The sequence below is a fragment of the Lipophrys pholis genome (genome assembly GCF_963383615.2).
Source record: "Lipophrys pholis genome assembly, chromosome: 9".
In the NCBI taxonomy this organism is placed as follows: Eukaryota; Metazoa; Chordata; class Actinopteri; order Blenniiformes; family Blenniidae; genus Lipophrys; species Lipophrys pholis.
The window spans coordinates 25,629,545-25,656,146 of NC_137639.1; the positions used below are offsets into that span (position 1 = coordinate 25,629,545).

At 41.4% G+C, this 26,602-nt stretch overlaps 2 protein-coding genes across 4 annotated transcripts in view; one reads left to right on the plus strand and one right to left on the minus strand.

Annotated features, from left to right (window-relative positions):
* Positions 1–28: 28 nt before the first annotated feature.
* Positions 29–18,000, minus strand: jazf1b (JAZF zinc finger 1b). The gene is made up of 5 exons (XM_080472512.1): positions 17,714–18,000; positions 5,519–5,591; positions 4,657–4,853; positions 2,369–2,538; positions 29–1,904 (listed from the first exon to the last, which is right to left on the minus strand). The coding sequence occupies exons 1-5, from the start codon at positions 17,826–17,828 to the stop codon at positions 1,728–1,730; spliced, it is 732 nt and encodes a 243-aa protein (XP_080328638.1). The 5' UTR covers positions 17,829–18,000; the 3' UTR covers positions 29–1,727.
* Positions 18,001–26,156: 8,156 nt separating this feature from the next.
* creb5b (cAMP responsive element binding protein 5b) overlaps positions 26,157–26,602 on the plus strand; it is a 37,288-nt gene continuing 36,842 nt past the window's right edge. The window contains exon 1 of one of the 3 annotated variants that reach the window (XM_080472507.1): positions 26,157–26,309. Coding sequence is in view for 1 of the 3 variants with exons in the window: in XM_080472506.1 (XP_080328632.1) it covers positions 26,333–26,362 (30 nt within the window). In the remaining 2 variants the exon portion in view is untranslated. Of the gene's footprint in view, positions 26,363–26,602 lie in introns of all 3 variants that reach the window. The other 2 variants (XM_080472508.1, XM_080472506.1) reach the window with 2 other exon arrangements.

Below are 26,602 nucleotides of genomic sequence, written 5' to 3' on the forward strand. Positions count from 1 at the left end.
GTTGTGGCGGTAAATGACTCCAGCAGTCTCGAGGAAAAGATGAACCTTTATTCTGAATGTAACCAAGGTTGACATGAAGCAGCTTCTTTTTTTTTTCTTTTTTTTCACGGAATACAGTATGTCACCACCTCTGGTTTCATCTCTTAAAACACACATTTTCATACATCATACCTTTTTTTTTTTTTAACCTCAGAAACATATGAAAATATAAAGCTCTTAAACACGTGACGATACATTCACTGTACACAATATCAAATACTTTTCTCTGCACTGGCAGTACAATACCACCACAATTCTCTCAGGAGAGCTGTAGTCAAGATTAACATCCATGCTGTGAATATTTTCAGTGGTAAGATTTGTATAATTTTGTGGCATCTTTTTTTTATTTAAATCTTCACTATAATAAGGTCTTCACAGATGACTTGACGTTACATTATGGCACAAAGAAAGAGCTGCTTGGGTCGATCCTCACCCGGCAGCAAACAGTCTGGTTTGAACGCCCGCCTTCCAGCTTGAGTTCTCATGAACAAAAGATTCACTGCACTTTGGAATGGTTTACAATTCAAGGCAACAACTGTTGGTACAGAAATCTCACAATACTGAAAACGTTTTTGAGGACCGTGCGCCTATTTACACCCGGAATAAGGTATTTGCCCCCCCCCCCCCCCAAAAAAAAAAAGAAATGCTGATTCGTTTTGGCAACTTTCCCCCCCCCAAAAAAAAAAAAAAGTGCATCAGTTTCTTGTTAAAATTGGCAAAGAGAACCTGCTTCAGAGGAACACTGGTGAGACGCAGATGTTTCCAGGATCCCAGCAGAAAAACGACCAGAACACTCGGGCAGGACTGTGGTGCTGAAATGCTTTGCAGAAATCACCTGAGATAATCCTTTCGTGCTCGCACACACACACACACGCACACACACACACACACACACTTGCAGTACATCAAGAAAAGTTTTGAATTCCTGTGATATGAAAGGAAAAGTAATACCAGCCAGTCCAACAAGGGATTATTAATATGTCTGATGGAGAATGAAAAATATACAAATGTTTTTCATGATGACTTCTCATGCCTGAACACACATTCAGTTTATTATTCTTTTATTTGCTTCTGTCACATTGTGGGCTTTATGTGGATAATGTGACAGAGGCAAAATCGTGTTGCCTTCATCTAAAAAAAAACTTTCTTAAAATGTCCCTTTATAACAGAGAAGCCCTCATGTACATACAAGGCTGCTTGTGACCTGGCCTTTCTGGAGTCCACAACGTGTCCCAAACCAGTGGTTCCCAACATGGCTGTCCGAATAAAAACAATATTACAGTGAAGCCGAACACTTTCACCAACTTCAATGGAACGTAATGGGAAGTTTCCCAGGCCTCCTCCAGATTCTAAATTCTATTTCTTGGTTCTTTGACATGTGCAAAATTTATTATTTTTTTTTGTTACTTTTTGAACGAACTCCCAAGTGAGGAACCACTGCCCTTAACAACAGTGAGCACCATGTGTGAGAAAAAAACCCAACAAAAACACAAAGTAAAATCGATAAAATGAACGCTTAAATGTGCAAAATACAAAACTGTGAACAATATAAAGCTTCAACACTCTGAAATGAACTTAAGGTGGAGTAATAATAACACACCATATGTCATGCAATAAGAAATAGTGTCACATTAAAGAAAAGTGGGAGGAATGAGAGACTGTTGGTGACGCGGCCGGCCGCCGGGACTCTACTGCTGCATCTTGCGGATGATGTCGGTGGAGATGGGGGGGTGGAAGTTGATGGTGTGGTGGCGGAGACCCTGAGAAGTTTTGTAGCTCTTCCCACACCGGCACTTGAAAGGCTTGCGGACCCTTATCTGGGTTCGGTGGCCGTTCTTGGCGTGGTACTTGATTCCGTTCACATTCTGCAAGAAATCAAACAGGTTTCTGAACGTCTGCGGGTTTCCTGAGCAGAAAACAAAGGTTATCAGTCTACATCGCGCTGCAGACGGAGAAACAAAATGCTGCCCTGCTACTTCAGAGTGAGCCCTCGCCTATAACCCTGTCACTCACGTCAGCAATGCAATTTTCTCAGGCTGCATGTAATTTATTCTAACCACACGCACCAGATGTGGACGGAAAATCCCATAAAAGCCCCACATCACTGCAGCGGATGAGACGTATGCATTTATGCTGCTGCAACGCTCCACAAGGAACCGTTTTCCATTGTCAACAGCAGCAAATCTAAACTAAACTAACTCAACTAATCATACTTTGATTATCCCCTTGGGGAAATTCTTTTTTTTCTTCCACATTGACTCATCATATTTCTAGGGTGTGGAGGTGCAGCCACCTTAATACAAAAGTCCCAAATGTGAGGAGGATTCACCTTGTATCTCTTTTTGCAGCCCGGAACAGGGCAGGCAAAAGGCTTCTCGTCCCCTCCGTTCATGCACATGGAGCTGAGGATGGACTCGGAGCTGATGGCGCTCTCGGTGGTCCACGACTCGTCGCTGTCAGACTCCTCGAAGTCCACGTCCTCGTCGTCACACTCGCTACCTGCCGCAGGGCGGGAGACGGAAAGTCCAACGTTAAATGTTTGATGGATGCGCCGTCAGACACGCCGGCCTCCAGAAAATCCCAGAGCCAAGCAGATCTGGGCTCATCTGGGCCTCCGGGCCGGTAAACAGAGTCATCAGGCACAGTTCCCAGAATCCTCCTGTGCTACTGAGTTTTCGAAACGGGACTGAAATGTGCCAGCCGTGGGAAAGAATTTCTGCCCTTCGCTGAGGTCTGGAGGCAAGAAGCTGCTGTTGTTCAACCAATTAATTAAAGATGTTTTGCCTGAAGGGTTCATACTTGAAGAAAGAAAAACGGGACACAAGTACATGGGAATAAGATACAAAGAAAAAAGAAAGAAAAAAAAAACCACTTATGTAACGTTCACTGTGGTGAATTCGACTAGTTAGCTGGAAATGGAGCTGTCCTCGATTTCCCTTGGCAGGAGAGCCAGTTTTTTCCAGCTGCAGGTCAAAAACATTTACTTACAGAATAATTAACTCAAGACAGCTGGAAAAAGACGGAAGAGATCAGATTAAAATGGACTATTTGATTGATAATATGTTTGATTGTATAAATTAGTGAAATACTGCAGCGTAGAAATCAAAACCAATTGAAAGGAAAATTGTTTCTAAAGCAAAAAAACAGACAATATGAAATGTGACATGAAGACATCTGGAAACACAAATTTTCTCCATTTTGGAAATCCATAAACACAATCTGACAGGTTTTCATATTTCTAATCAGCAGTAGAGGTTTGCCGTCACAGTTTCTAGTTGATGGACCTCCATGGCGGGAAATAAAGTTGTGGTTGCTTTCATGCGGCTGGGAACTGGAGAAGTTACCATTTAGGAAAGTCCCATTTCCCAGTTTAAGGTGTTCACATGACAACAACCAACCAAACATGGCCGCCTCCTGCAAATGTTGCATAAATATCATTTACATTTCTTCTGGGAACATATCTAACAATCATTTTAGTTGTTGCTGTGAAGCTTTACTCCTACAAGTGGCGAGAGGGAATGAAGGACGATTAGCCTCAGTACATTTCTCTCATTTCTATCATCTGCTCCCAACATCCTCCATATTTCCCACTGGGAAAATCGGCCAGTTAGAATGAACTTATATGAATTTTTTCCCGGCGGGAAGTCGGATCATTTCTACCTCCTGGTTACTTCTGAACACTACATGTTGTTTTTAATGAAACTACGTTGTGATTTCTGACATAAAGGAATTTCTGATGATAATCACACAAGAACTGTTGCTTTGCTTGGAGAATGCTCGACGCCCCCAAACCGAACCAGGGTTTGAATCCCTCCCACAGTCTGTCTGAGTCTGATTCTGCAGGGGATTTTTCCTGTTAAAGTTTAGTCCTTCCATTCCTCCGTCTCCTCTGCTTGCTCAATTGGAATTGTTTTTTTTTCTCTCTTTAAAAGTGCTTTGAAACGACTGTCTTGTATTTGACGCTACATAAATACAAGTGAGTTTCTACGACGGATCGTGTGAAGAAGATCATCTTGAATTGAAAAGAAGCTCCATTTGCTAGATCCTTCATTGAAGCAGAGTTGCTCTCTGGATCTATGAAAACTTACTGCAGTGAAGGTCATGAAGCTGAAAACTGAACCAATATAGATTATTAAAACATAAATGAAACTGTCCAGAGGAGAGTGGGGTTAGATGAGCCACGTTGTACTGATGTTGTCCAGGAGGTCAGGAAAAATGACCCAGAAATGGAATAAAAATTTTACCATTATTTCAGGATGTCTGCTATCAAATGAAATAAAAACAACGAGTTGTTGCAGGGGGGAATATAAACTGTTGCTCCAGCCTTTTGAGGTTGAGGTAGCTTCTTCAGCACATCACTCCGTAGAAACGAGGCCTTCGACCAGGAAAAAATTGCTTTGGCATAACAGTCATTTTACCTGTGATGCAGAAAATTCACTTTGACAAGCAAAAACACTGTTTTTTGTGCAAAAAAATCACAAACCCCATCTCCCACGTGCTTCTCTGCATCACAGCAAGATGGATTCTTCCTGGATTTATGCTCATATGACAAGAAATCTATATGGTTACCCGAATACGGGGGGTGGGTTGTTAACTGGGCCATGTTTTGGTGGTTACCTGTGGGTGTGCTGCTGCGGAAGGAGGAGGACGGGGTGATGGGCGGCGTGACGGGGGGCGTGAGGTTTCCACTGGTGTGGCGCTGCGGCGTGGAGACATTGCCGCGGGACAGACTGCCCGTCAGCGGCAGCGACAACTTGGGCTGCACCTTCTTCTTCAGCGTCTCGTGCTCGCGCCTCGCAGCGTCCGTCATGAACCTGGCCACCGGCGGAGCAGAAAACAGCTCAGGCTTCACCAACTTTTAGGAAAACATGTTCATCTCGTTGAGTTTATGGTGAACATCTTGCCGCTCCTGGTTACTCAGACTCATTTGCTACCGTCGAGCACATGCTTGGAAAAAAAAAAAAAAAAAAAAAAGGCTGGCTACGTTCCCATCAAAGAAAACCTCTCTGGGTTTATGACGGATAGTAAAGTCTTGGCTAAATGTGTATCATAAAAATGAAATGTTAACATAGACATTGTTAAAGCAAAAGTGGAATTAACAAATTAAGTGAGAGCCACATCAAGATGTGTGTGTGAAGGCCGGGAGACAGTGGCAGACCTTCTTGTTCACTGGCTTGTTGCATAAAGCTTTTAAAAGCACCATATCAAAGACAAGTGGGATGAACCCGGAGCAGTAAAAAAAAAAAAAAAAAAAACAACAACTGCCAACTACTGCAGAAATTTATGTAAGTAATCCACCAGATGACATTACAGAACCTCACACTTCATAAGATACTGTAGTAATACTTAGTGATGTGGAAGACTTTGGGAGATAAATCTTTACAACATCGTAGTATTAAGGTTATGACGATGTTTGATTTTGGAGAAATGTATCGAGTTGATTTATTCATGTTGTTTAATGGGGAAATGTGGTTTTCACCTGTTGATGTAGCTGAGGGCGACGTATGTGGGCTGCTGCTGCTCCTGCTTCTCCAGAAGACAAGGGTCCGTATCTGAAGAGCGCCAGAGAGCGGGAGAAGTAGACACGTTGATTAAGATTCATGATCAACAAAACACAGTCATCCTACAGCCGTTTATCATCTCAGTATGGACAACAGTGACGATGAGCTTTATAAGAGAAGGAAATCTCTGTCAGAAGCAAAGGAGCCCAGCGGTTACAGAGTTACAGTTAATTGAGTAATTTTATAAAAAATATTAGAAAAACCATTGTTGGAGTCATGGATTTCATGAACCGGACAATGCTGGGACTCTTACTAGGAGTTTTAATTCTCTTTAACGTTTCTTTTTTCCTTTGGTTGCAAATAGAAATGAAAAAATAAAATAAAATTAAAAAATTATTCAAAGAGGCAGTGTGCAGTTATGTAGGAATACAATAAAAAAAAATAAAAAAATAATTTGTGCTTTAGTGTAGGGACTATTTGTATTGACGGAGGCAAAACAAATTGTTTGGAAAAAAATTTAGAAATCTCTATTTGTTGCAGCTAATCAATAATAATAACAATAACAATAATAATAATAATAATAATAATAATAATTGTACTTTAATAGTTCTTGGTTCTTGTATTGTTTGCTGTTGCTCATATTGGAATAACTATGTTTGTTTAGCACAAACTTTTAATATCTTAATAGATAGTAATTATGATGATTCTTTCCAGTTTATAGTTTTTGACATTTACTCTGGATCTCAGTGATTTCTCTGATAATCTGTCATTAATTATAAACCAACATCGACCTCTAAGTGACTTTTATCATGTTACAAATCTTCAGATATGATTGGATGATAATGTAAGGATTAACACACTGGAAGATTAATCATCAATTGGGGCTTTTCTGTGTGGAGTTTGCATGTCCTCCCTGTGCTCTGGTGCTTCTCTGGGTTCTTCCCACAGTTAAAAAAATAAAATAAAATAAAAGTGCATTTGAGACCACTGGTGTCTCCAAAGTGCCAGTAGGTGCGAATATGAGTATTTGTCCTGTGATGGCCTGACGACCTTCACCTCCACTCAGCTCGGTTTGGCCTCTTGACCCAGAAAATGGATGTTTGGATTTCCAATCATAGTTGGTTTTTAAAAACTGGTATTATCCCAACAGTTACCCCATCAGGAAAAGCTTCTAAAACCACTTGATAAGTTCATAAATGTCATTGAACTACTCTAGATTTATGTACTTTTGCAAAATACATGTAAAGCGACTGTTTAATTACTGTTGAAGTTTTATTCAGTCATGTAACCTACATCATAATCGAATGTGCGTATTCGGTATATAAATATGAAAAAAAGAGCCTCTCCACTGGATTTTAAGTTGTATATCACCCTGTAAAAAGAGTAACTCAATTTGCTTGTGGGTGAGGAAAAGCATCTCATTTAACAGAGGCGGGTGTTGTGGGACATTAAAGATATTCAGACCTCCCAGCAAAACAGTCTCTGTTCCCCTGGGACTAAAAACAAGAGGTCTGCTCCATTGTGCCAGATCCACCCACTCCCTCAACAAGCGCATAAACCCCCCAGAAATGACTTGTACAGTGACGAGAATCCCTGAGTGCTTCGCCGCCAACGAGCTGCTTTCAGGAAAGTGCCTGGTCAGGCTGGAAGTGGTGCTGCTGGACAATCTGGTAAATCCTTTGTGGTTACGTGTTTCTGGCAGGATCAGAGGAAAGGTGCAACCAGATGGCATATTGTGCTGACTTTGTTGATTTTTTGGGGGTTTTTTAAGGTGTAAGCAAATTTTACAAAAGACTGAAACACTAAAAATAATCAGTGCAAGGTTTGCAGGTAGGTTTACTCCACACAAATACATGTAATGCACCTAAAGGCCACAACATTTGAGTCAAACCACACAAGATGATACCAAGGACCAGTGATCACCAATAATCTGGGCCGATGTGCTTTACAATCATACAGAATATGCCACACACTGTCCCGCAGTGCCTCCTTACATAACCTATTGTAGATCCTGAGTAGCAAACAGGAGGTGAACTGAATCCACTGCTCATTTTATGAATGTGTGATTAAAAGTAATACGGCTGTTAAAGAATTAAATTATTGATGTCTTGATCGTTCATGCTTTTATTCTCTATACAGTGACCTTGGGTGTCAAACATAAGGTCAGTAAGCAAGCAAATAGTTTCAAAGAAAACATAGATTTTAATACATTTCTTAAGAGTCGCAAACACAAAACTGAGACCCGAGCTGAGATATCTGTGATGACGCCATGAAAGATAGCAAACTAGTATTAGACTCAAGGCCGTGCTGTCAGGGAAAGTTTTTAAAAACACCCATAATGCAACAGGTTTTTGTTTTAATATTTCACAGTATTTTGCAGCAGAAGATAAATGATTTTCACGTATATAAGCGCCTTTCCACCGTGGAAGCAGGAGTAAAATCTTACATTTTTAGTCATATTCACACATTCACACAACAATGGAGGCCACTGTCATGCAAAGCACCTCGTCCATCTATTGGGAGCAGTTTTGGGTTCAGTGTCTTGCTCAAGGACACTTCAACATGTGGACAGACAGGGAATCGAACCTGCAATGTTCCGATTGAGAGACGACCCACTCTACCAAACCACTGAATTGTGTTCATTTTGAGATGTTTTTTACCCGACATGTTTCACTGGCCGGCCTGACAGATTCTGACAGCTGATAAATAAAAAAACGAGACGTCGTCACAAGTCAGATGAATCTCTGAGGAAGACTTGTCACTTTCGAAACATGTCGGGTAAAAAACATCTTTCCCTACTAATTGTTGCTTAAAAAGAAATAATACCATAATGAAATTGGATTGCTTGTGACCCCTGAACTAAAATGTGTCTGACACTGCTGAGCTGAAGGGAATTAATGAGCAGAACTTGTCTTGAATGTGAAATATCTGTGAAGGCGTTTTATATATAGCCTGCAACTGTCACGATAACTGTTTTGCTAATGTATCCCCATTACCCTTAGAATAAAATCAGTTCCAAAAATGTTTATTTCAATACCATAAATCAATCTTTTACCCTCTACCAATTTCTTTTTTTTGGGTCTCTCAAGCATCTCTAAGGAAGGCCTACCTCCCACTTTGAAAACCGCCGGTTAAGAACACAGACAGTGGCATCGTAAGAGCCGTCTCTTTTTAATTCTCCCTGCACTTTTTTCCTTTTTTCTTTGTTAAGCTGCTACGTGAACGCCACATTGCTCACACATGACACACACTGCGTTTTGCACGCGGGGCTCCAGACGTTCATTTTTGCTCAGCGGTGCTAGATGCACAACAATAGCCAATCTCCGAACCCCGGGGTGAAGCGGGACCCACTTCAAACGCTCTTCCCATTGTGCCGCTGTCCATGTGGGAGAAGAGCGATCGCCCATAAAACAACAGTTTCTACCACTTCCCAGCTGAGCCACCCTGCCTACCTATGAGAGCCCGCCGCCGCCATGTGGTTGAAACTACCGCGTCTTTCCATTCGCACGCTGATTTTCTACTTTAACAACTTCTACTTATTCGGTAGGAAACAACAATATCAATAACCAACGTTACTATTAATACTGATGATAATCATTAAAATCTGGTTCCAGTTGAAGTAATTAAAAAAACATGACTGCGGCGATGGCACAAAAATACACAGAAAATATATAATTAAAGTTCTTGCCGAAGGAGTAAGCAACACCTTAGTTAGCCTGCAATAAAAAACCTTGAGTCACACTCATTATTGGCTCCACGGCTTGAGGCTTTTACTCCTGTTTGCTATTTGTTTCTTTGCTTGTATGGTACAAAAAAAAAAAAGAAAAAACAATAAACTGATTTCCATGGACAGTTTTCCAAACATTAGAAGCCAGATAACGTTTCTTTTACACAGGTGTTTCCTATTAGACACTTATTTCTGGGTCACTCTTTTTTATAAGTGGAACATTGGAAACTCTGAGTGAATGAAAAAAAAAGAAAGAAAAGAGTTTAAAAGAGAGTAATGTAAAATACAGCTGAAACACAGTAGCTACAGAACCTAAAGGAATACAAGGCACTGCACTTTCCCTTTTCATTGCCGTATCCACCGTATTATAAACACCAACATCAACTACGAGCGGGAGTCTGTCATGAAGTTGTAACGGACCAGTGAAACTCATCTGCAGCAAATTTAAGCATCCGTGAGAAGGTTCACATGGTGGAGATCCACAAGAAATTAAAAGTCAACAACGCCATGTCAGCATTGCTTTAAATAGTGGTGGGTGTCAAAGGAGGGACTGCGCTTTCGATTGAGCGGCCAGAGCCAAACCTCTTGGTTAACTTGGATGAAGTAGTGGCAGAGTGTTATGATACTGGCAGATAGAGCCGCTCAAAATCTCAGCGCCTGAGGCCCAGGAGGTTTCTCTTAATGCCTCAGTCGTAAGCAAGTGTTTCATTAACGGTGGATTTATCCCGAGTGGGAGGGACAGCACACCTCTCTTTACTCTGCAGCCAAAGTCACGGAAACACAAGAGTAGGAGAGACACGTTCATTACGACATGGCTCCCCCCGCCAAAAACCAAAGGCACTGTAATGGTGTATATATATGTGTGTGTGTGTGTGTGTGTGTGTGTGTGTGTGTGTGTGTGTGTGTGTGTGTGTGTGTGTGTGTGTGTGTGTGTGTGTGTGTGTGTGTGTGTGTGTGTGTGTGTGTGTGTGTGTAGCAGAAATCCCTCCTAACATCCCTAATGAGTGTCGGGGAGCGGAGTGAAGTGGCTGCCTGCTCATGGACTGCTGGAACAGCAGTGGATCAGTCTGCTCCCACACGCCGTAAATCACACACACCTCAGGTGGGGACTGGGGAGGAGGCCTGCTGGGGCCGGTTCCCCACAGCCCCTGCTATTCTTTTGGGGCCACCAGCAGTCACGGATCAGGATGAAGGCGCCTCAACTAGAGATGGGAACCCCTCTAATCAAACTACACAGGTGGTCCACCATGGTGGCCGACTCTTCAGAAGCCTTCTGGGAAACAACAAAATAAAAAAAATGGGCATTTATCAAGAATCTTACGTTCCAGAGGTAAACTATCACTTTAAACAAGCTGCAGCGATGTGGACTCAGGTGTGGAATAGAGAGGATCAGTAGACAAGCTCAATTTAGCTTATTTGGAGCATTTGAGATTTCATTTATTGTAATTTTCTCAAAAAAATAAAACATCTCCACACAAGGCTTCCATTTTCAGGATATCCTCCCTCCACAACAGCAGGTTATATTACCTTGAAAACTTCAGATGAAAACCCTCTATTTAGAGTGGATTTTTCAAATAATCTTTAATTTGTTTCCATTGATCTCTTTTGCCTTCATACGGCCGGAGCACATAAATGACATAAACCACTCAGCAGGCTTATGATGGTTTGTGTCCAATGAGTCAAAGCTTGTTCCACTGTGTAACAGGAACGATGCCGTAACAAACTCCAGAGCGGGCCCCTACGATGGTCTGCAGCAGGAAGCTGAGGGACGATCACACAACGAGCCTTCCTGAGGCTACGGGGGGAAGTGATGCCTGCCACACACACACACACACACACACACACACACACACACACACACACACACACACACACACACACACACACACACACACACACACACACACACACACACACACACACACACACACACACACACACACACACACACACACACAGTCCCTCTCTCATTTCCACCAGTGTCTGGCTCTCCGCCCTCATGGCCAAATGCACTGTGGGGTAGAGCGGAGTGGTGAGCATTATGGTGACATGTTTATGGTGGCTCTGAGCAGCAGGGAACATTACCAGGAGTGGTGGCACAGGTAATTCATTACAATGTGACCTCTGAGGAGGAAATGAAACAGAGTCAAGCTCCATGTGTAAGCGGCCTTTGCGGGTTAGTGAAAAAACACAAGGTTAAAATGATCCATTGTAAATAGGGTTAGCACAGGCAGAGGCTGAAACGCACAATCGCACAGACCCGTTTGCAAACCAAACGCACAGGGAAGCACACAAAGGCTCACATTCATTTCAACGACGTCAATTCATCTGCTTATTGATCGGTTGAATAATCAATACTTTCATGTGGGAATCACTCCAAATAATGAGCTGCAACAATTGTGAAAACATTTGTTTTTCAGGAAATTGCTTGTCTTGTGAGACAAATGAGTGCAAATGAACACAAAGATATTGGAAGAGGTCATTTTGCACAGCTTTTGGTCAGCTTATCAGAACAAATTCTATTCTGATTACAGCAAAATGCCATCTTCAAATGGTTCATGTTCAAACTGCAGTCACGCAGGCCCTTCCTTAGACCAGAGACTTCACATAGATTCAGTCCCCATTTGCAAAACAATAACTGAAAAACAACTACTACATTCTAAAAACAGAAATTTAACATTATGCTTGAGATCTTGAGGTTTAAATTGAATTTTATGTCATATCGGATGTACTGCGGTTGTGGGTTGGACCGTCCAGTATCGAGTAGTTCCATATATTGATGACGTATCCTAATTATTAGAACCACTTGCCATTATGATGCGGTCTATTTCAAACTGGCTGTACAACCTGGAGAATTAACACATTGGTAAATTATCACCTCTGCATCCAAAAACGAGTTTATTATCTCAAAAAGTATGGCAGAGCAGTATGTTATATGAGTTTGACCAAAACTACACTGACTTGTTCTGTTTTAATTAATTTGATGTTTGTTCTTATTCAAGTGGATTTCTATTAAATACTCTCTTCTTCACTTGTGACATAAGTGGTTGGTGAGTGTGGAGTTCACCTGGATAGTAATCTGAATTTAGTCTATGGACTAATTGACTCCACAATTGTTGCATGCTGACAATTTTAACAACAAGTCAGGGACAATATGTGAAAATTGGCCAGTTTGGGCTAACTCTGGCTTATTTCATCATTTAGAAAAATCAATGATAAGCAAAATCACTGTCAAATATTGATACGTTAAGGAAAAACTGATTAGTGTGGCTCATGAGATGATGGCGAGTGTATATAACACTGTGAGAAAGACAGAAATCTATGCTGTCTGATTGGACTTACAAAAGACGACACATCCTCATGAAAAAATACTAAATATAACATTAATCAAACTTAACAGAAGAATTAAGATATTTGAGTCAAATTTCAGATCAAGCGACTTTCCTGCATAACGTCTGAGCACTATCTCTTGTTAATGCTCCATCATGGGAACCGCTCAGGCCTCAGTCCCCAAACAGGAACAGGAGCCGCAGTGTCGGGGGGGTGGGGGTGTAATTAGGCCCACCAGGTGCACAGATCAGGGAACTAGTTACCGTTTTCCCAAATTTATTACTTCCGTACGGATTTTGGGGGTGCAAGGCAGAAAAAAAAAAAAAAAAAAAAAAAAAAGGTCTAAATGAGGCTCTAGTGAGGATTGGCAACAAGCAGACTCATTGTTCCCACGGCGGGACACTTCAGTCCATCAGTGCACCGACTCACCGGTCCAAACGACACGATGGTTGTTTGCTTCTGGTGGTTTAGTCACAAAGTAAACATTTCAGTGTGTGCTGCCTTTATGCCACACAAGAATACAAGGCCATTGAGGAGCACTTTTAGGCTTAACAGCTTGTGTAAACGCTCTGTGTTAAAACTTTCCTCTGGGTCTGATGCTGCTGCTTTCTGGGCCTCATTAGCGTGCGTTCTCTTTAATTTCAATGAATTTGTTCACAAAGGTCTAAGCAGACCACCCGGCGTTGGTATCATCGACTTCAAATTGCTGTTAGGGAGGAGAATAAACAAAAAGGACGTCAACATTTCTCTGTATCATCATTTCTTACGTTTATAGAACGGTGATTTTATATGCATGTAGCATATCACATACTCAATTAAATCTTATTTTTACAGGCAAACTAAATTGTATTCATTCTCCTCATGGTGCAACTTTTCCGAAAACTTTCCTCTGCTTGTGATGCTGTTGTCTGGGCCTCATTAGCGTGCAAGCTCTTAAAGTTCACTGAATTTGTTCACAAAGATCTAAGCGGACGACCCAATGTCGAAATGGCTGTCAGAGAGGAGGATGAACCAAATTTGTGTTCCTTCTTGACGTGAGTTGGAATTCAAATATAATTTGGTTTTCTACTATGATGAATTATGTCTCATTTTCAGTCAAATTTAATTGTAATTTCCCTCCTCATATACAGTAAATCTGAACAAAGACTGTATTGTATATAAGCTGCATTCAGCCATCGAAGCTCATCTGATTGCAAAACATTTCTATCAATAAAGTCCATTTTATGTCCGTGCAGCTATATGCTCCCTGATGTGGTTACTACACCAACTACATACACGTGCCGAAAATAAATTGTGGAAGTAACTTTTGGCACCATATAGCCACCATAGGTTTTTGCTATACAGATCTTATAAAAGAAAAAAAAAAAAAGAAAAAAAAAAGGAGGGGGTGTGTGTATGTGTGTGTTTGTTAACCAGCAGCAGAGCAGCGCCACCTCTTGGTGACAGACCAGACCAGCAGCCTGTCGAGGGGGACTCGGGGACAAAGAATGTGTGCTTGTTTTCCAGGCGCCTAATTATAAAGGAGAATGTGCTTTAAGCAGCAGGCCACCAGATGAGGAGGAAGACATGCCAAATCAAGCACTCTCTCTGTAATTATGCTTCACAGGCACTTGGCACAACGCGCAAGATTTCGCACTTTTCAGAGTGAGCACAGGCCAGCAGACAAAAGGAGGGGGGCAGAGTTTTTCCACTTTGAGCCAACTAATTGCTTCATTATTCCCCAATAAGTCATTTGGAAGTGTGTTCCCCCCCCCCCCCCCCCTTTCTTTTTCTTTCTTAAGGCTCACACTTCGGACACATGCGCAGCATACAATGAGAAAGTAAAGGATATTAAAACCATCCAGGCAACAAACAAGAACAACGGAGGCAGCTGAAGCTTGTCAGCTTCAATCATCTCAGTCTGAAATATTCCATGTAGCAACAGAGAGAGATTTACGATCAAGGTTCGACTTAAAGCCTTCAACAAATTTAAAAACACTAAATTGAATATAATGATTAAAGTCGAGGTTTAAAAACAAATTTGCTTGTTGTGTCGCAGTTTTATTAAAGATGTGTAATGTAATGAAAGTTACTCAAAACGATGATAGCCTGAGGTAAGTGAGGCAAATAGTTTTAAAAACGACATCTTTAACTGTTTCACTATGAAACTGACTGAATTTAATTAGATTTCATGTCTGTGGGGTTATCCAGAAATGTGCAATGAGTGAGCGAAGCATAACTTTCTAATGTTACTGTGTGTTGTTGACTAGAATCTCACGGTAATAAGGAAGTGCTGAGGGATCACTGCAATGATAACTTTATGAACACAAAGCTACATTTCTCCACTTTCTGTTGGATTTTGCATTTTCTAGATACGACAAACGGTCCAAGAGTTGTAGTTATGAGAATGACGCATTATAAATCTTGCAAGTGGTGACAGGATAGCAGTAAAAGGGTTAAACACAAGTGAACTGTGAACTTCACATCGGCTCAGGAGCGTTTCCATCAGTAAAAACCACAATATAATAACTCAGTTCAGGAAAGGATACACAGACAGGAGATGGTGATTGACTGGGAATCCATGTAGACTTATTATTACTTCAGTCAACAGCATCTGAAGCTGTAAAACTCTTACTGCTATTGTCTAACCATGCATGAACAAGAGGAGGCGCTGTTGGCTGAGCGAGGACAGTAATGATGGCTGAGGAGCTGCAGTAATGAGCTGCTTGTACTTTGAGGTCTGTATATGGTTCAGATGTAATAAAAATCTAAATGTGATAACACTGAATAACTTTTATTGACCTGCTACATTTGGCTTTAATCAAAGGTAAGTGGAGACATAATGGTGGGAAACACCGCTGGTCTAAAAATACAAGTTATGACTGATTGTCACAAGTTTTTCCAAAGCATGTTGTTCATTGCATTATCAGATAAGAGCATTTATTATCCTGCGTATTTTGTTTTAGTAATGACTCGTAACACATTGGTTTTAGTGCAATTAGACAGTTATAGCTTTGTAGTATTTAAACTGTGGAGGAACATCTGGTTAACTACACGAGTTTATAACAATTTAATGTCACTTGTTTCAGTAACTTATAGGACCATTATACTCTATGCATTGGCTGTGAAGTGTCAACGAGAAAACATGAATCCAATTGAATGCGTGTGCATAATGCATGCGTGACAACTTGATCTGCTTTGATTTCTGGAGGAAGCTTTATTTTGTCAGTGTAAAAACGCATGCTTGAGCGCATACCTTTGCCAATATTCACCGTGTTAGATTTTGGAATCGCAGACAAAACCTGCAAAGAAATAGAACTTGACAAGAACGGCTTATAAAAGCCATGCGACCTCGTGTTCATTGAGAGATACAGAACTGAGATGAACTGATGGCCTCAGCTCTCCACACAGCAGACCTACAGTAGTTTTTCATGTGGCTCGTTGGAGAAAATTAATTGTCCAGCCCTGGACTGGACCGCGAGTTCTATTTTCCACTCCTGTAAGCTGGCAGAGGGAAATGAAAATTATAAACAAAGTAACAGAAAAGCCCGACAGCTTGACCTTGATCTTGATCTGGTGGCTCTTTCACATTGTGGAGTTGAGTTATTGTGGGAGGAGTCATCACAAATGAACACAATGATGGGAGCGGTCTCTCTCAGGGCGATAATGCCCCAATAAATGAAGGGTCAGTGAATATTTTCATGAGTATGAAAAGACCCGGGGAGGAATGTAAGGCGCACTTACAGAAAGTTTAGAGCCACGACTTAATCTAAAAGTGCGCCTGGGGGAGGTGGAGTAAAATCATGATCAAACACATAACTGCGATCCCTGGATTGAAACACAGGTTCCACCTGTCCAGCAATCATTTTCAGCGTGTGGTGGGTCTCCACTAAGTGTTGGTGGAATGCCGTAGATCAGGGGTGGCCAACCAGTCAGAGGCCAAGAGCCACAAAAATGACGGTGGTACTACAAGGAGCCACATCATACAAATGAACTCCCTCTCTCACACAGACGTGACATAATGTATGATACATCTCAATGTGGGATTACAAAAGTTAGACAACAGTCGGCAAGGCGTGGATTTACAGCATCAACAGGAATAATTCCATCCCCTCAAGCCAGTGAAGACATTACAAACTATATATCACTATCAAACCAAGTGTTGAAGTTATGATCAAGTGAAGGCTGCAGTGATTTTGGTGACACTGTACCGAATACCAGTCACGTTATTAGCTTAGTTTAGTGGTACAGTATTTGTCTTTGCTTTTTGCAGCGGCTTGTAATTTGCAGACGGTCCCTGCACTCTGGCCACAGCCTGCTGAACAAAGTTGTTTCTGCTGCTCCAGACTGATACTTTAGACACACAGAGAGACAACCACATCCCCACAATGGTTAGTTTTAGAGTCACCAATTCACCTCAAACCATCTTTTTAGACTGAGCATCCAGGGGAAACCCGGAAGAACATGCAATCTCTGCACAGAAAATGCTCCAAGCCCAGAGCTGAACCAAGGTTATTCTTGCTGAGTGTTAATTTCATAACTGAGATGAAATCATAAGTGATTACAGGTGGAAGGTAAAACACTTATTTAATACTGACATCATATAAACTTAATTCAGTGAAGGTGAAGCTCACGTGCCCTAAAGTTAGTGCATCTTGACTTTATGTGATATAAAGCAATAAGCAGATGAGAGGTGAAGGAGCGCAGATCTCGTTGCTCCAACACACCTGGATGTGATGCACGACGATCAGCAAACCTGACAGCTCGTCACAACCAGCAGTGCACGCGCAGGTGGGGGGGCATGCCGGACTCCTGCGCACACGTTCACACATGACGCTCCACGCGCGCGGCCCTTTTCAGCCACAATAAAACAACGTTGCTCCCTGCGGGGCTCAATAATAATAAACGGTCTTCTCCGCCTCCGTGTGCACGAGCTCCAGTCTGCACCGCGGCCGCGGAAGCAGCTCTGCGGCTCAGACGCACGCACCAAGATAAAGTACACGACCATCCACGGCCGCCCGCCGCCACCACACCTAGCAACAGGGTTGCCAAGACGCAGGAAATAACTCTCGAGCTCGGCTAGTTAGCTCCGGCGGCTAACCGCGGCGCCCGGCCCACTGCGCGGCGCGGCTCTTACCGATGTGGTTGTCCTCGATGTGCACGATGAGCTCGGACAGGGAGTCGAAGTGAAGCCCGCAGCCTCCGAACCTGCAGGCGTTGGAGAAGAAGGAAGCGGCGGCGATGCCTGTCATGGTCGCTGCCGCATTTAGAAATGAGGGCAGGCGGACAGGCGGTGAGCGGCGGCGGCGGCGGGGGGGAGCAGCAGCGGAGGGGTGGGACGCAGCAGGGGGAACAGCTGGGGGAACAGCTGGAGCGGCGCGAGGAATCCTCCAAGCTGCGTCAGGTCAGCCGAAGAGGCGCGAGGAGGGCGGAAGCGCGGAGGTGTGACTTTCAGCAGAAAACTGGCGTTTAAAAGTTATTTTAATCCACCAAGCTGAACTCATCTGATCATTAAAACTATATATATATATATAGTTTAAATTTATTAATATTAATAATGATAATATTATTTTTCTGCCACTTTTTCTGTGAGTAACTCGTCCTGTTGAGAGCACGGACACAAGAAGCCCGCGAAAGCGTGCAGAACGTTCGGTAATATCGACTTTTGTTAATGATTCGGCTAACTGTTTCCGAATGCACCACAAGAAACTACAGTAAAATGTCCCATAAAAAGTGGATGGGAGAGGTACCTCAAGGAGGGGATCATGGGAGAGGCAGGCTCACAAAATTTCTGCTGGAATTTTATATTCATTATAGATATACATAATTCACAAGGTTTTCCTAAAATATCCTTTTACAGCCGTGGTTAGCACTCTTGCCTAACAACAAGAAAGTCATGGGTTCAAATAATGGCCGGTGTGTGGAGTTTGCATGTTCTCTCTTTGTGTTTGTTGGTTTCCTCCCACAGTCCAAAAACATGCACATGAGGTTAATTGGTGACCCTAAATTGTCTCTAGATGTGAATGTGAGTGTGTGTAGTTGTCTGTCTCGGTGTGTGACCTGTGATATCCTGCTGACCTATCCATGGTGTAACCTGCCCTGCCCATAGTACACTGTAATTGCACAGGATAAAGAATGGCTACCCTGTCTGCCATGGTATGTCACTACAAGGTAATGTGGTCAACAGACGCATCATTTCTGCAGCCTTGAGCATGTATGTTTTCACAAATTCATCTGCAGTTTACCTTTGACGCTGCAGCACCACTGATTTCTCACTGCTATGTCCACTACTCTTACCCAGTTTGAATCAAAGACAGTAAACACTTGACGTGATCAAGACACTTGCAAATGGTAATTTAATAGAAAATGCAATCCATATTTTGGTGGTTAATTTTTAAGTTGAGATTTTTTGTTTAATATATAAAAGTTACACTGCGAATATGCCATTTTCTTTTGCCACGTCGGTGTGCTGTTTTAAATAATCATAGATTTCCAACTTCAAATAGACCTTGTAACAACATAACTGTCTACTAATGCTCAATTTAGATGCATTCATAAGATCTGTCACAATGTAATTTTGATGAAAGCGTTACTTTCCCTACAGTGAACTTCATAGCATAATCATTTTCACCCCTAAGTTTTATTTGTAAAATATTTGAGAGGAAGTTGTTTTCTCTTTCATTCTGTCCAACTTAATGCACGTAACAGATGTCAGCGCGCTGGAAGAAAAGCTGAGAGACACGTCTGAATCACCTTTTTAATGTATTTGCTGATTCATTTTTAACTTTCTCCATGCTTTCTAACTGACTTTGTAGTTTATTTCTCATGCAGTCTCTGAAGGCTGCAGGCGTTTCAATAAAAGCAAAAAGCATCTTAAATTGAATTGCACCCATAAATGTATGTTGCTGTTTTCTTTGGATCAATAATATAGCCCAAATAGAAGTTATTATTTTATTTCACTGGAATTAAGTTATTCAGCATTGATCCCGGATCAGCTTTGGGGTTTTAAAGCAACTTATGGCCACAGAGCGGCAGTGTTGGTCAAGGAGATGAATATGAGTCCTGTTCAGAGAACGGTTCCTTCTGCATTTCTCCATCCTGAGCCAAGGTGGTAGTGCACACATAAAGATAATAGGAGCTCAAAACGAGCACTTCTGAATACAGTTTATGTCCAAAATGATTCTGTATGTTTTTATTGTACACAGTATTTAACACGCCCAAAGTTACAGTAATATTATTCATGAATATGCTTTACTTAGAGACACACCAAACTTTCCATGTCATAAGTCAGATGATCAGTTTCCAGGGTCACAGTCTGTAAATAACAACAGTGAGTCTGAGAAACTTTTACACGAGATATTGAATCTGACAATTTTCCTCTTTTGGTTTGTTTTCAGTCGAGCGGGAGTGATGTAATCCTCTTGCAAGACGTCTTTACAATAACTAGACTACATAGTGAGAAAACATCACTGGTATCCTGACATTAAGGGTAAATGTCAGATTAAATGAAGGATCTTCATATTTGCATTCTAGTTCTAATCACCCAACTTAGATTTTAAGTATTTACTCCCTTCTTTGCATTAACTGTTCAGAAACCTTTACTCTGCCTGCTCATGGTGTAATGGGTCACCAGTGGGTGCAGCTTCATTTACACCAGGCACCATAGTGATTATTAAACAATCTTTCCAGTAATGCCAGAGAACACTGTGGGACATTACTTTGAAAACATTACATCACATGCAGCCTCTTGTTTGAGGACACTGATGGTGTGCTGTTAAAATCCTGGCATTGCCTTTTCCTCTTTTTTTTTTTTTTCATTTGTAGATGGTTTTGCTTGATGGATGTAGTTTTGGCTAATTATTTACTCTTTCGATTCGTTACAGCACATAAACGTAGATGAGGTAATTGATGTGTTTGTGATTTTCTCGGTCTGCAGCAGGAGAGGTTGTTTAAGTGCACATGCAAAGGCTAAGTCATGTTTAACAGCTGCTGGTAAGTGACCAAACCCTTCAGGTTTGAACAAACCAATAACATAATAATTTCCCTACTCCCACATATTACAGTAAAGAAGAGAACCCAAATTACTCTGGCACAGACACATTCTCAAGGAGTGGACACTTATTTCAGCTTACTGAATTACAGTGAAATGAAAATCAACCCCGCTTGAATGGAATTCAAGTTTGAATCATTAATGTGTCATTAAAAAAAAAGAAAAAGAAGCATTTCTAACATGCAATGTTGAAATATCAGTTTTTTTCCCTGTCAACACGTCTTAATCTGCTATTTGTTTCGCTGTTTCCCAAAGTTCCTTAGGTTTGTGTGTCTTTTGCAAGTGAGTTCTCTTGCATCTCTCTTAGTTTAATGTCTCTTTTTTAAATTCCGGTTCAGTTTTTTTTTTTTTCAGTTTTCCTTCTCATCTTTAATTTTCTATTAGTTTTCCTTCTTTCCAACCTTCTTTTCATGTTTTCTAGACTCCTTGTCGCTTGTTGCTTAGCCATTTCTATGTTTCCCCAGTTTCATCCCAGTTTTTTCTTTGTTTCATTTGTTTTTTGATATAATGCAAAATCATGCAATAAAAAAATCTAAAATGGAAGCTCATTTCCATTATCAATGCTTCTCATGTTACCTTTTGAACCTAGAGAACAATCACTGAAACAGATACAGATTACTCACTCACGAATGCAGAGCACAGAGAAGAAAATCTCACATTGTTATAAATCTGACATGTAGCCACCTATTGTAAACGTTGAGTGTTTAAGTGTGAAGCCATCACTGAGGTTATCTGCTGGAAACCTCCCCGCACATATGTTATGTTGAATCAGCCACTCGGGTGTTTGAGACGGCTCAGTGGTGATAGTGGTCGGCCATATTTCCACCACAGATATTTCAGAGTCATTGCACCATGTCTTTGCTCTTTCAAGGTGAAATGGGAACTTACAGAAATGTTTATTTTTAGTAATATTTTCATCTTTTTTTGTATTTATGTAACGATGTACACACTATTTGTTGTACAAAGAGAAACACATTAGTGATTTTTTTTGTCATCATCGCCCAGATTTTTTTTTACTTAAACCAGCTGCCAACTTTAATACTCTACAAAGGTTTTAAGATTTGACTCACAACCCAGCAGCCTTTGCTGTGCTTCATAAATTAAGTCTTCTTTTTAAAGGTGTCATATTATACAGCTTTTCAAAACGTTCACATGGGTCATATTGGTCCACAAACATTGTATTCAAAGTTTAATGCCTCAAATCCAGCTTCATTCTTGATTTTTAGCAATTTAAATATTGGATCATATGAGCTGCACTCTGCTGAATCTGCTGTGTCTGTGTGAGCTGGACTGGCTCCGCCCACACATGCCCATCTTGGGAAGAGGAGGACGCACTTCCTCTCATGGTGCCATGTGCCAGAGCAGAGCTGCCTAATTGTGGGAGGGTCAAAGGGAGGGCCTGCCTTGATTAGGATTGGCTAAACCCCCGATGACACTATATAGGGATTGATTTCTGATTCGCTCGTTGGAGCACACCTTTTAAAAAAAATTTAAACAAGCCAAGGAGAGAGATGACACATTTTCTTCGTCATTCCCGGTATGGGGACGATTATTACTGTTGGAAAACCAGTAGAAAGTGAATTTTGCATAAGATGACCCCTTTAATACACCAGTCTGCCCTCCTGAGCCTGTAAAGATATATAACTGCATTTCAGCTTACATGAAAATGTGAACCACCACTTTTTCACTCTTGCTGCACAGTGAGAAGGTTGTGGTTCAAATACTAGCCGGACCTTTTTGTTTGCATGTTCTCTCAGGTTGTATGAGGGTTTAGTCCGGGTACTCCAAAATCATGCACATGAGGTTAATCAGTGACTTAAATCATCCATCCATCCATCCATCCATCCATCCATCCATCCATCCATCCATCCATCCATCCATCAATCCATCCATCCATCCATCCACCATCCATCCATCCATCCATCCATCCATCCATCCATCCATCCGTGAGGCAATGCTATAACCTTTGTTCATCGCTAAAGTTCAATCTTCCTCTCTTGATCCTCTTCACCATAATACCAATGCCTCAGAGGAAGGAAATGCTTGGATTACTATTGAATTTGGCCGGAATCCTTTGATAGAAAAAAAAACATCAGTCAGTTGCTCTGAGTATTATTTTTCCAAAATAAAGTCCTGTTTTTTTTTTTGAAGTCATTGTTTTTGACATTATTGATGATGACGAGGGCAAAGAGATAAATACATGCAGTTTTTCTTCAAACAATAGAAAGACGGCACAGGGGAAAAAGTTGTATTACATCTTTTTACCGTATGACACATCGTCACCTGCAATTTATTGAAAAAAAAAAATGGAAAAAAGAACCAGCAAAAGTCCAATGTTAGGAAACAAAACAGATTATAGATTCATATGTTGCATAAAGTATTTATCAAGGTATTTTATACTTTTTTGACAAAACCTGTATCACACTGACATTATTTAGTCTCCTTCACCCTTTGCACCTGCTGCGGCAAAGCATCCTCACCAGTTTTTATCCCTTCAAGGTGATCTTCCCCAAAAGCCTTGCACAAAGGCATAATAATAAAAGGTTTAGTATAATATAGATCAAATCTGCTTTAGTGTGGGTCAGTGACCCAAACTGTATCGGCTCTTTCCAACCTTAATAGTCTGCTCCTCTGGGAGCATAATGTTTGGATTGGTTGGGAAATATATTGGCAATAAAGAGACAAAAGGATGTCATAAACGTTGATTAAAGCTCTGGTTAAAAGACAGAGGCGGAGAGGCTCTGAGTTATGGAGGCTTTTCAGACTGCGTTATTGTTTCAGTGACAGAGCTCTTAGTGTGTCTCGTGGAGTGGTCGCAGGCGAGTGGTAAACATTTCTCAATGTGCGAGCAGTCATTAATCCCTGGAGTCGAAGATGGCTTCACTACCAGCGTCTGTGGCCCGAGAAATCACAGCCAGTTGGCACCAGCAGGTCACAACAGAGTCCCAACGCAAATGCTTTGCGCTGCAATGTTGATTGAATCTCATCTCGTGTGCTGTAAACACACAGTTTAGGAAATAAATGATCGAAAGTTGTGTATTTTGTGCATCAACAGTTGACAAAACCTCCAGGATCAGTGGGTGTGTTTGTTAGGCATGTGGGTGTCAATATGCATTCAGCTGGGATTGGCTCCAGCACCCAGCTATGGTGAAAACGGTGAAGCGGTATAGAAGATGGATGGATGAATACACATTCTAATGATAATTGCATTTCATGAGACATAACGATTGGCTTTTTGTCTGTTAAACTCTGGGTTGGGAGTCAGGATTTCAGTTTGTGCGCACAGGCTTCACATTTCTAGATTACTTTCTGATTGATTAAATTACCACACAGCAGGTCTTCCATTAGGCCATACTGCATCATAAAAATGCTTAGTTTCAGTTTCATGTGCTTAGTTTACCTCCACGCCACTCATACAAGAAATTATGCAACCAAAAGTGCCCTTCAAGTAAGAACCAAAGCGAAATACAAACAAAAGAAACTTTAAACTGACGTTTTTCTTCAACTCTGACTTCTATTGATACACAAAATTACAACACAGGGAAACCATTACTGCAATGCCACTAATTTTGGCAGTAACAACTTAGTTACAGTAACTTGGTAACTAATATGATATATGTAACAATGTCCTGTTGGCCTGATCATTTCCTAAAATATCATTTTCTTTTTTAAATAAACAGTAACATGCAGATTAAAGAGCATCGCCTTTCAGTTAACTGATGTAACTTTAGTTGAACTTGTGTTGATTCCTAGTTGCCTTGGAGCTCAGGAATCCGAGTTGTTTTGAGTGTTGCAGAAGAAAATGATATAAAATACGAGAAGACCTTAGGGTTGGGTTCCCAAGGGTAAACTTGGGGTCAACTTTGAGGATCAGGACTTCAATTTTCAATATGGATGCACGCAATGAGACTTGTTAGCATAAATATTGTTTTATTCTCATTTTTCAGCACTTAGAGGGCTTGTGACTATTGCAATGACTCGTACATACATCTCGACCAGTATTTTACCAATAGGTTTGAAAAGGTCATTGTGAAAAGATTCATGTAAATGTCTTGGCTCGGTCGTCATCCAATCACAAGATTGTTTGCTCAACCTCCATCTCACATTGTCCATTATGTCAAAGTGTCCTTGAACCCAAAGATACGTCTCGATGGAAGACGGCCATTCCCACTTGTGTGTATGTGGGTGTGCATGAATGGGTGAATGTGATTAACAATGCTGAAGTGGAAATTGATGACATAAAGTCCATTTACCATTGAAAAACCTTCCCTGAGACAACTGAGACACTGCATAGTTAGCAGTGAATCAGTCATAATAACACCAACCAACATGGCGGTCAGCCAAAATGTCACTGGAACAATACAATAATGCAAAAGTGTTCACAGGGTGAGTGAGAAAGACGATCACATCTAACTCAGAGGGAAATTTCCTGAGTAACTCACTAGTTTTTATTTGCAGGAACTCCCATTAACTCTTGTGCTTTTAAATAAGTAACTGTAATGAAATACTAGTAGTAGATGTAATATGAAACATTGCATTTCAGCGGTGACAGTTTTTGTTTTTACATTAAAAAAGTGGGGTACAGGTGTGATCTGACATTGTAAAAAGAAAATGGAAACAGAAGCAGAACGTATAAACTTGATTTTATTTTGAGGATATGGCGGCTTTTGTCTGTAAAAGAATGAAGAACCGACACACTCGGTAATAATGTTAAAATAGTGCTGTTTCTTCTTTTGCATGACTTGAGCAGCTCGGGATTCTGTTGAACAGCTTACTCACAGCATTAAAGAACCAGATGTTGAAGAGAACAATGCAGCAAAGAGACGAGTCCAACCTAATACTGATGTCGACAGTGGAAATTAAAGAAGTCAGAAGGGCCCACATCACAAAGAAAAAAAAAACTTTGCCAAAAGAAAAAAAACACTAATAGAACAATTTTAAGCTTAATATTAAATTACATATTTAATGTGTGTAAAATGTTGAGTTCGTGCGTGTCTGCTGGTCTGTGATTGCTCTGTGACACACTGCCTTCAATCCTCTGACCGGATTGGGGGAAGTGGTGCAGAGGGAGTCGAGCAGTAGTCCCTCGCTCAATTGGAAGGTTGCAGGTTCGATTCCCCACCTCCTCCTATCCACATGCAGAAGTGTCCTTGATCAAGACACTGAACCCTGAACTGCTCCCACGGGATGGATTGAGCTCCTTCCATGGCTGCCTTTCCATCGATTAAGGAATTTCTCCGAGGGGATTAACAAAGTATGATTAGTTTAGTTTATCAGAAAATTGATTCGTTTGCACAAGTTGCTGCACAACTGTATTTCAAGTGCAAATAAATAATACATTTAGAGGGAACAACTTCCTTTTTTCCCTCCCAGAGCTGAGGTCCTGGTGTAGACTCGCTCTTGTGCTTCGCCCTCCCGGTCGGTACCGGGGATCCGGACCGGTGCCGCACCACACCCACTCCGTGTCCGTCCACGCCTGCGGGGGCGTGCGCGTCTCGCTGAAGACTCCGCCCCGCTCGCGCCGCCCCACGAGCGGACCGCAATGATTTAGAAGTTCAGGAATCCCACGTGACGTCACCCGGGGGGTGACGTTATGCTTCTCTAAATAGATCGTATTGTAATCTTTCCTCAGTCCAACGTGGTTTCTTCTCAGAGACTGCTTCACATTTTCTACACTTGTTTGGTAAGTTGAAAAGCCTCGCCGCCATGCAGAGGACCGTGCACGCGCCTCTGCAGGTTCGTTGTGTTGGTTTTTATAAAGCGTTTCTTCTCACTTTTCTTTTTACCCCCCTCCTTCTTTTCTTCTTCTTCATGCAACAGCTTGTTTTCTCCTTCGCTTCAGCAGACCTTTTTTTTAAAAAAAAAAAATTTAAATTTAATTTTGATATTTCCAAGCCCATCATTTCCCTCTCGTGCCGAGCTGGTTTGTGTTTGCACCTCTGCTCTCGATCCGATGCCATGTGAGTTTTGTTTGGC